Source organism: Mastacembelus armatus, chromosome 15 (assembly GCF_900324485.2).
Source record: "Mastacembelus armatus chromosome 15, fMasArm1.2, whole genome shotgun sequence".
Taxonomy (NCBI): domain Eukaryota; kingdom Metazoa; phylum Chordata; class Actinopteri; order Synbranchiformes; family Mastacembelidae; genus Mastacembelus; species Mastacembelus armatus.
In genome coordinates, this window is record NC_046647.1 from 6,925,220 (window position 1) to 6,936,064 (window position 10,845).

General features: G+C 43.3%; 1 protein-coding gene across 2 annotated transcripts; it reads right to left on the reverse strand.

Annotated features, from left to right (window-relative positions):
• Nucleotides 1–374: 374 nt before the first annotated feature.
• cdc42ep3 (CDC42 effector protein (Rho GTPase binding) 3) lies at nt 375–7,502 on the reverse strand. Of its 2 annotated transcripts, XM_026309490.2 has the most exons (3): nt 7,377–7,486; nt 6,269–6,704; nt 375–2,234 (listed from the first exon to the last, which is right to left on the reverse strand). In XM_026309490.2, exon 3 carries the CDS (start codon nt 2,000–2,002, stop codon nt 923–925), a length of 1,080 nt encoding a protein of 359 aa, XP_026165275.1. In that variant the 5' UTR covers nt 2,003–2,234; nt 6,269–6,704; nt 7,377–7,486; the 3' UTR covers nt 375–922. The 2 variants fall into 2 exon arrangements, with proteins under 2 accessions (XP_026165275.1, XP_026165276.1); XM_026309491.2 differs by lacking the exon at nt 6,269–6,704 and having other exon boundaries at nt 7,377–7,502.
• Between the last annotated feature and the right edge of the window lie 3,343 nt (nt 7,503–10,845).

The following is a 10,845-nucleotide window of genomic DNA, read 5'->3' on the forward strand; positions in this document are numbered from 1 at the left end:
CTCTGTGGCTGGAATGCAGGGAATTTCAAAGACCCCTCCTCTGTCTGTCCTGTCCACACGCAAACAAATGGAGCAGGCGCCTGGTTGGGCAGATGAAGGCCCACCGGTGCTCCCACTGCAGGGCAAGAAGGCAGAATGTAAGGAATGCCAGAGGCGAGAAAATAAATCCATTCTGTCCTTCTTTCTGTCAGTCTCTAGATTGTCCTTTCTTTGGTGTCTTTCTTGTTTGGCTTTTCCTGTTTGTGCTATGACTTTTCGGAGCGTTATTCTGATGTAAAGGCTTTTTTTAATGATCCTGTTCAGTCAGGATCTCTTTGTGGAATCGACTCTCATTTCTTGTGCATCCTACATTCCTTGCAAGAAATTAGCCAGGGTAGGACAAAATGAATTTATTTGTGTTACAATCTTAAAAACACAAATATGCATAGTGTTTTGTCATTAGAAATAACTGTGGGAAATGAATTATGTGACAAACAAAATAGTGCTTTGTTAAACACACTTAAAGTCACAAAATGCTGTATGTTCACAGAGAGTCTGAGAGCCAAGGCTGTGTAAAGAGCTGAGGACCTAAAGGTTATCTTGTACATACCGTGAAAGTCAATATAACATCAATTTTTCATGTAGCATTTTTACAGTAATTTAAAATCAAAGGCACAAATGGCTGTGTTTTAGCTGTAACTTAATAGCACATGCATCTCAAACATGCGGCCGGCATGGCAAACAAAAAGAGAACAATTAACACTCCATAGAAGCTAGAATAATTATATGTTTTGACAATAAAAACATAAGCAGCTCTTTCTTTCGTAGCTCATTTTCATCTCAATGATATATCCAGACACCATTTTGATTGCTTCGTGAGTCCTTCTCTCCTCATGGCTATAGTCTAATAATTCCTTTTCTCCTCCTGGGGCATCAGTGCAGCTCAAGGCCTGCTCTTTGCTGCGGGTTTATCCATTATGTTCAGCACATCATCCAGGATGGATGGGCCCAGATCAAGTTCAAGGGAGAGAAACGAGCCTGTTATCTGAGCAAGGGAATCTTGCGATGTGCTCTTCTCCTTGGAAAACTCAAGCTCAAACTCACAGATGCGGCCCTCTTCCACCCCACTGTCCCTGTCCACCCACTCTCCGTTGCACTTGGAGAGCTCTTGCTTGAAATCCAGGGTCATGTCATTGTTAAAATGTTCATAACCACTACAGTTGCCATTGCTGTTGAGACTCTCACTGCCATTGGAGATCTTGTTCTGAAATTCCCCTTTGCCGCCAAAGCTGTCAAGGCTGTCGCTGCTTGTGTGGCTGTTCAGACTTCCATTAGCATTGTAGCTGTTGTTGCTGTGACCATTGATATAAAAAGATGATGACTTGTCAAATCTGCTTCCACTCTTGTTTATTTTGTTAGCTTTGGCAACTGCCTTAAAGGTGGAGTTATCTGTGTTTTCCAGCACATCCAAGAGGACATCAGGCTTTGACTGGATATCTGTGGAGGGAGACAAAGGGTCGCCGTTGAAGACGTCCATGGAGCGCAACAGAGCATCCATCTGCAGGATCTCTACTTCCTCAGCACTTTCAGGTTTCACAGAAGCTGTAGGCCCCATTATATCCTCCAGTGGCTTTGGCGGCATGGAGAATACAGTGGCGGATATCAGGGGAAGAGTGAGGGCCTGGCAGCCACCAATTGTTGGGAGGGAGATGGCGTTCTTGAGTATGGGAGATGGTGTCTTGGCAAAGGAAGCATCACCTGTGCTGTTTGCTCGCAGAAACTCACTTTGGATGCCATACTGAGGGTGAACATCTCCCTTTCCTGGTAGGAGTTCATACTTCCCCTGGAGGAAAGACATGTCTCCAAAGGCATCTCTCTCGCCGCCCCTGCCGATGTGGATGGTGTGGCGAAAGTCCCCAAGTGGTGGGCTGATCATGTCAGGGGACAAAATATCTCGTAGGCGACATTTTTTCCCTTTCTTATTATTGTTGGGTTTCAGGTATATGGGAGCTTTTGCTGGCATTGTTGAGTATGTAAGAGAGCTCAGATATGCAGGATAAAAAAGTTGGAAAATACGCTTTAAGTTCTGGATGTTACAGTTCCGCAAGGAAGAAGCTCCAGTTACATTCTCAGTAACACACTGTTCAAATAGGAATCCAAAAATAATATCAGCAACTGCAGCATTGATCGGGAAATGAGATTCCAAGCAGACTTGTGATGTGTGGCAGTGAAGAAAGGTCAAAAGGGCACTTCTCCTGAAATCAGAGACAAACAGGGAATTTGTCAGCATTTTTTTGAAACAGAATTCAACATTGACAAATTTCCTTTGATGCATTCTGCTACTGATACAAAATTCCCATCCTGCTTTCTCTGAAAAAGAAATCAGGTCACCAACCCATGTCCCAGAAATACATTCTGGATCCTGGAAATAAAAACACACCCTCATCCTGCATCTGGTGAGCTTAGAAGCCAGAGCAGAGGAGGATGAAGCCTGAGTCTAAAGCTTTTTGTTGATCTATTCACATTTCCACACATGAGCCTCCTTTGGCCTCCAGAACTCTGGATGTGCTAATGTGGAACAGCTGGACAGTAGATTGGGAGAAGAGATGCAAAGGGGGTGGGAGGGGAATGCTTTAGGAGGATCAGAGGAGGGCAGCCTTTTTTAGGAGCAAGCTACTGCTCAGACATGACTCAGAGACGGGCCAGAGGGGTTTAGGCAAGGGGTTTAGGTTTAGGCGGAAGACAGTGAAGGATTACAGAGCAAGTGGGTCTTAAGGTGATGCAGATCATGAACTGATTTGACTTTGATGGGCAGAGGGTCAGCTCCAAGTTTAATTACCAGCTAGGTGACACAGTACCTCAGGATGGATAAGCATTATTAAGGAGGTACTGGGTTTGATTGTTTGCAACCCGTTGAGAGTTTTTACTGAGAATGTCACCACACTGGCAGCCAGTTTATTGTAGGATGTAAAAAGAAGAAGAGAATCCATTTGGTTGTTTGAGATAACATAACAACCAAGGGAACTGGAAGGGATAGCACCAGCGAAGCGAGAGCTTGCCCATTTATAGACATATTTACTTATGAGAGGTCTGTCAGCAGTGACTGTCTGACAGCGTGCAAAAAAAGTTCCCTGGCGGTCAAGTCCACCTCAAGAAAAAGGTTTCACTGAGAAAACATCCACATTCCCGCTGCAACCGACCCCACAGAGACGCACTACATCAGCCTTATCAGAGACACTTTAAGTAGGCTATGTTTATTCAGCAGGCACATTAGAGTGAAGCCAGAGACAGACCCTTGCAGCATATTCGAATCCAAATAAGAAACTGGCAGCCCTTTGTGCTGACATTTATTTTCACCACAGATTCTTGTGTTTTCAACCTGTCCCATCAATATGTCTATGAAAGCAGCCACTGCTTCAAACTGTGTAGCATGTAGAGTACACACTGAAATCCTCTCACTATATTGGATGGCACTACGATGCAAATAAGCCTTTCACCCACAAATCACTATAGAGCTATATATAAACACTGAAGGATGCAGAATATGTGTGAGTGATGTTGGCAGTGTCTTTTTGGATTCAAGGGCTGGTGTGAGCGAGAGTGCGAGGTGCCTGACTGCGCTTGTCAGAGATAGCAGTTTTGAATGCACGCCATGTGTGCGAAGGACAGCGTTGTTTGCTAACAGTGAGGGAGGGAAAGGGAAAGGAGGAGGGCAGAGAGGAGTGCTGCAGTATTTGATGAAGGGGGGCGGAGGGAGGCGCAAAGAGGTAAAGCAAAATCTTTCACTTGTTTAGCTTGAGCATTTCTCTTTTTTTCCGTTTGTCTTCCTGCCACTTATTTTTGTTTTTTTGTCTCTCCCTTTCTCCACTGCTCCTCAATCCTTTCTGGCCTTGACTGATGATGCTTAGAGCAGTGGGATGCTGGGCTTGGATAGGAAATGAAACAAATGCACCACCAAGCCAAAAGCTGCTTCCTGTGGGCTCAGAGTGAACGGATCTATATCTATGTTAACTTTTATTTTGCTGATCCCAAGAATGGAAGGTCACTGCTGCTTGAAACCCTTCCTGTCAAACACACTGTGCCCATTGATTATTGGTCTCCTATGATGAAATTATAACACCTGCCCTGCTCTTATGGACAATCTGCTCTCAGTGGCATCAGAAGACACACAGCCCCATGCATTATAATAGATGGTAATGTTAGCTGAAATCAATAGTATAGGCAGAACTTGTAGGAAATCTTCCATCAGCAATCCAAGTCTTTTAGCCCTCACAGGAGGGCATCTGTGCATTCTAGCCAAGGTCAACACTTGTGGATCGTGAGAAGTCAGCTGGTATGGTGAAAGCCTGAAGGACTGACCTTCACATCAGCCATCCTGCTGGTGGTTCAGTTTGTCTCATATCATAAACATGACTGGAATTCCAGAGACCACCCGGAAAGCATGAGGAGAGTAATATCCTCCTGTCTTTTAGGGATGTGCTGCTTACCCAGGATGAGGGTTAATTTAATGAGAGACTGAGTATTCATTTGAGTTTATCTAGACTCATATGAATGTTAGTGAAGCTTATATTGGCCCAGGAGGAAATTGGTCAATTACAGCGGCTCAGGGTATCCCAGGATGGACCCTTATGGCTTGCTGACCTGACAAATTCATTTGTATCTCTGTGGGCTTTTAATAGTTGAACAGGTGTATTCTTGTATATCTTACAGCCAAGGCCAGATTTACACGCTCCTACTGAAACTCATCCAAAAGGGGCAGCGTGGCACGTGTCGGCTGGCCCGAGACGGGTGATGCTGCTGCCGCAGAATGTGGTAGTGGGGTTTCATTTACACCTCAAAGAAAGTTGGGATATGATATCATCTTCGCTTTAAACCTGCTTGCCCGAGCAGGCATGCAGTCATAATGGGAACTGCAGCCAGTGTGCCACTGGGTCAGCAACAGCTACAGTATCTGTCTGGGCATGAAGTGATCTGGTGCCTTTCCAGCCATTTTTAAATATGGAGCTTTGCCTCATCATCATCACCATCATGCTTCAAGGTTTAGTTATAAGTGAGGGGGCAAGGTGATGAAAGTTTGAGTGTGGGGACAGATAAATATGGGCTTGGTATTTGGCAAGTAAACTAATGGCTTGTGATTTGGTCTGCGGTATTTCTGGACAGCTTAAAGTCACGTGTGATATATGTGGGTCAGTATATTCTTAGAGGTAGTGTAACCCTACTATAGTCTAAACAAACGCTACAGTTTGATGATGCGTTACACCTCATTGTTCACTGAACTTCTCCACAGCCAGAGAGACTCAGGAGAGCAGCGGTTCAAAAAAACCTGTAAATGACTTCCCCAATCTTTAAAATAGAAACCCTAAATATTCCTCCATTGATGGGATTACTGTGTTGACTTTTCACATCAGTGTTATGTTGAAATACAGCATGTCATACTCCACTCCTGTAGTAGTCAGTGTAACATCAACAGTGTGTAGAAGACAAAACTCCTGTTGATTTCAAAGCGATGTTGTGGAGGTTTGAAGTTTACAGATATCCCCCAACATCTAACCATGTCCTTAACTCCTGCCATGCCTCTTAATAGCAGAAATACTCTTTTTTGGGGAGTTGTTATAAAAAGCTAACGTACACAGCACAGAGGGTAATGGTAGTCTCACAAAATACACTGAGCTGCTTGTTAAATAAAACAAACCTCAATTATAGGCACAGGCATTACTTTCGAGGGGACTGGTGGTGGTGCCGGGACTTTGGCGAATAGCAGGGTGGAGTGTTTGCTCTGTCTTTCTTTCTCACTCCCCTTGTGCCACCCGCAAGCATGGTCAGCACTTGCCAGCGTTATCCTTGGCAGAGACGGGCAGGAAACCGAATCAAAGGATATGAAACATGAAGGGAATGTCAACACAAGTCCTTTCTCCTAGTTTACCCAGTAAAAAGGTCCAAACCTGCCCTCCTCAAGAGATACAGGCAAAGCCAGCTCTACATTTTACAGAAACATGCCTTAAGTGTGTAGCTGGACTAAAAATGTCTCTCTTGGAAAGCAGGGAGGGTATCATGTTGCTCCTAACGGTCTGGATCTTGTGTTACATGTGCGTTCTTGTACAAGCTTAACTTTCCATCCATGCTTTCACCTTTTCGCTGTTTCTAAATGATATCCCATTCTGCTGCAGACATTCACAAAAAACCTAGACATTTGCATGACAGCAGGTAAATGCCAGCAGCATCCCATCTACTAATTCAACTTACTGTACCAACAGAGTGCAAAATAAAACATGCTGCAGCTCTCACTCACCTTAGATGCTGCAGTAGGGAGATTTTGATCCTTCTCAGGTATTGCTGTTGCTTTCTACAGCCCCAGGTCAATGAGTGTATCTATACGTGAGTGTTCAGTGGCTGCTGTGCTGCTCCTGTGGCTTGTTGACACTGCCCTGCCTCCTATTTCTGCCTTGGGGCTGCACTTCTGTCGACTGGGACGTCTGCCGGACAGCTGTTTTGGAATTGCTCTCCGGCTCCTATTCCCCTCTGTAGCAAGTCAAGTCTCCTCCTACACCTCCCCTCACTGCCCCTCTTCTTCCTCTCGCTCTCGCTCTCTCCCTCTCTGTCTCTCTCTCCCTGTTGTCAATCGCTTCTCTCTCTCTAGCAGCACCTGTGCATGTCTGTCCTTTTCCTACCCAGAGCTCAGATTTTCTTAAGCAGCACAGAGGATCCTCCTTCCATCCTTGGTGGAGCTGCAGCGATGAGTGATTACCAAAAAAAAAAAAAAACATCAGCAGTGTGCAGAGAAAGGCAGATGCCTCATGGGATGTCTGACTGTCTCTCCTCCCTGAAATGATCAGTACAGTGAGTGTGTGTGTGCTCTTTCCCTCCCCTGTCTGACTTTGTGGCTGCCTACATCTGATAAGAGTTGCTCAGTTAACGCAGACAGCAGCTAGCAGACAGCTGACTGGAATCTCCCTGTCTGTTTAAAGCCTCTCCTCTCTGTCTTTATCTGTCTATCACTCATGCACACCCAGACCCACCCATGATTTTCCCAAAATATAATTATGCAAAATCACCTCATATGCTGTCAAATCCTCTTTAGTTTGTGCGTAGTCCTCTATTATCCAAACATTCAGCAGGCTGTGGTGACACTTTATGAACTGACTAATTACTGCACTATACTGCAGCACTGCAACACAAACAGGCTAATGGACAGCACACAGCTAACAACAGCCAAAAATAAACTTGCTCAGTGGGATTCATAAACTGAACTTGAATCTGATGTGTAAATGCAGACATGTGGGCAGTGTGCATAAAGATTTTAACCTGATGCCCTCCAGTCAAGGACATGGTGAACCTCGGCTGTGCATACATTTTTTTCAGGTGCTATTCTTGTATGGAGAAAAAAAAAATCTCATCACCTTGGTAACCAGTGCAGCTCCGACGTGATGTCACGGTTTGCAGTGCAGTTTCCCCCAAAAGACGATGGGGAAAGCAGAGACGAGGTGTGTGTTGCTGATTTTACAATGCATTACAAATGGGGAAGAAGATAGATGTTGGGGGGGAGGAGCATTTGTACTTCAATCAATGTGTGTGTGTGTGTGTCTGTGTGTGTCTGCGGTTAAGAAGTGGGATGCATGCATGTCCTCACATGCAGAAGTAGCACTTTGACAATAATCCTGCCTTGTTCAGAGTATGAAGCAACACATCCTTCTGCAAACAGCACAAATTCCCACTCCTCCTATCTGGTAAATTCAGCCTGACGAACTCTCTCCTTAATCCACAGTCTCCCTACTGGTATATATATTTCATCTGATGGATGCACCACTGTAATAACTAACCATATATGATGCTTTGCAAAGTCTTACACTTAACTGAATGCTGGGCTCTGTCTGTTTGTGTACAGCTTACAGTTGCTGGGACACTCTGTAGTTAACTTACACAGGCCTTATTTAGCACCAGTTAACCAGCAGTTGTAAATGAAGCCCTTTGAGCATGGTGTTGTCGTATCGCCCCGGGGTGATGTCACTGTGGCGTCCGTGTGGCCGGCACTTGATCTGTAAGTAGAACACATTAGACTGTCTTCTCATTTAGGAAGACCATCAAACCTTGGAAAATCCAGTGGTCCTGCTCTAAAGGGAAGCAGTAAATAATCTCAAAATAATTTCAGAGACTTGTAAATTGAAGACAGTGTAAATATATCAGTGTTTTTATTTCAAGTGCAGTCTGTGATGAAGTCATACAGACTCACAAACACAGATGTGACAACATCAAAATAATTCTTTTTAAATAGTGTATGTCATGCAGCCCTAAAGCATAATGCAACAAACAGACGTAGTATAAATTTTCATAAGCTACCTACTGCATCTATAAAGTCTTGATAAATGATAATTCTCACATTAACGAAGCCATGACCTACAACTGACTTACACTTTATTAAATTTGCTTGTTACCAAAACTGTCTGTTGAATACTGAGTGTTGCCAGGAATATGTTTGCCATGTTATTTTTGTATTTCCATCACAAGATGTGTTTTGTGTTGAGGAAGGAATTAAGCTTTTTTTTTATTATTCCAGTTGAAGACTAATTTACCTTGGACTGCTTTGGCCCATGTCTCCGCACTTTGGACAAGGAGAGCTTTGAGTTTTCCCTTAGTGTTTAGGTGAACTGTTCCACTGAGGTCATTTTTCTCCGACCGACGCACCACAGACTTATCCCAGGTCAGGTAAACAAGCCCGTCCTTGTCTAGTGAAGTAAATCAACTGAGAAAAACAGGATTTAAAGAGGTGGACTTGACTCTTAACACGTACGTATTTCATGCAACTCCTGAAGTGTCATATGTGTCGACAAAAACTGTGGTTGATGACTTTCTGCTATCTCACAGATTTAGTTTTAATCTCATGTTAATTCCTCACTCAGTCGAGGCGTCTGTCAACTCCACCCTTCCTCTGCCGGCAGCTACATGTGTTCACACCCATTATGGAGTGAGTTACGTCGTTATCACTTGGTGTCTTAGGCAGGCCATGTGACTGAAGTGAGGTATAGGAATCATTAACACAAAGCACTGCTATGGATGATCTTTTTAAAGGACTGCTGGTTTTACAGTGGACTTGTGTGAAACTAGTGACAGTGTGATGGAAGGTTGTACTCTAATCCATCCATCATGTGAGCAACATAGAAAGCTGGAGAGAAGATATGGAAAAATTTATGTGGGTATAATAATTGCAGCCATGAGCAATGTATACTGTATCAATCATTTTTAGGGCCAAGTCGAATTTCCCTGTTTATGATTAAATCTGAGGAGAGTATTGAAGAAGTTTGTTTTCAAAGCAAAGAACTCTAAAATAAGAATGGCATATCTACAATAACTATAATAACAACATTCCTCCTTTTGACACTCTTGAGTGGCATTTGTCAACATTTTTCACAGCTTTTAAAACATTGTAATCAACAAAACAGTCAGCACACACATATTCAGTATACATTGTAAACAGTTAGAGATATAACGCCACATGTTGTCAGCCTCATGTACCAGTGCTCTATTTATGTTCTTATCAAAGCTTTCAATCAGGGTTGCACTATTTCACTGTAGATCCTCATGTGCACATATATTTTCATTCTGACAGTAAATATTCCGCAATGTTCTCAGCCCTACAGGCAACACGCAGGGAGGGACCCGACGCTCGGGGTACTAGCCAATGTTCTGAGTGCAGGAGATGTGTGGAGGGAGGAGGGGATTGTGGGTAGTCTAAACACTGTCTTTGTATGTGGCTGTATCCCAAAATGTTTTTTGTGTGTGTGTGTGGGCGATGCACCATCCTGAATTACTGTAGACCACACACAACAGAGGTAGTACCTTGGGTTTTGTATCTATTTTAGTAACTGTACAAACTTAGCAAAAGGTGAAAGGTGGAGTTCAAGGTCACGCACAGCAAGAGATCAAGATTTAATATGTTGGTGTACATTAATTATGGACTGTGGCTTATAATGCTGCCACTGTAGGGCACAATCAATTGGACAATACCGCAACCAAGTTATAGATTTAGACATAAATAGCAGCATTTTTTGTGTTGTCCATATGTAGGTGACATGAGGTTACATTAGAATACTGTAAATGTGTTTCTCATTTAAACCTGCACTAATCAACATTTTTGTATTAATAAGTAAAATGACTGTCATTTGGAAAAGATTTGTGACCAATCATTGCGAAAGCAACTTTTAGCAACTTTCAAATCATTAGTTGTGAAGATGAAACCAGAGGTAGAATAACAGTGCACGTACATTCTTAAAGTGGCCAGAAACATAACTCTGCATTGATACTCATGTCACTCTGTGGGTAATGATCAGTTTGCTAACATAATTATAAGAGCATTCTTAAAAGGTCTGTGCTGCACAGCTTGTTTGAATGTCTCCAATACTGTTTTAAACAGTCCATCTGGAAGGAACCATCACGAACAAGGCACAGATACCTACCTCACCCCTTACCCACTGAGGGCCTCAAAAGACCTGAATGCAGTGCAGCCACATGCTGCATCGGTGAAGGGGCACGACTCTTTAATTTTGTTGATAGGAAAATCTTGGCAACATTCACTCGTTCATGTTACTGCTTAGCGTCATTACTTACTACACTGATGTGATGTCCAGATTCAGCCATGTTCTCTGGTGGATGGAAATAGGACAAACCTTGAGGAAAAATTTACAAGTTAATGTAACTTAATATAACACTTCATCACAAAACAACTCTTGGAATATAGTAAACATCTCAGATTGATGAGAGCATCCGAGTGAGGATTTTTGCCTTAACCCTACAGAGAAAAACTCTGTTCTACAATTAGATCTGACCACATCCATGCTAGTGTGTTGATGTCTGGCTCACATCCTTGGAAAGACA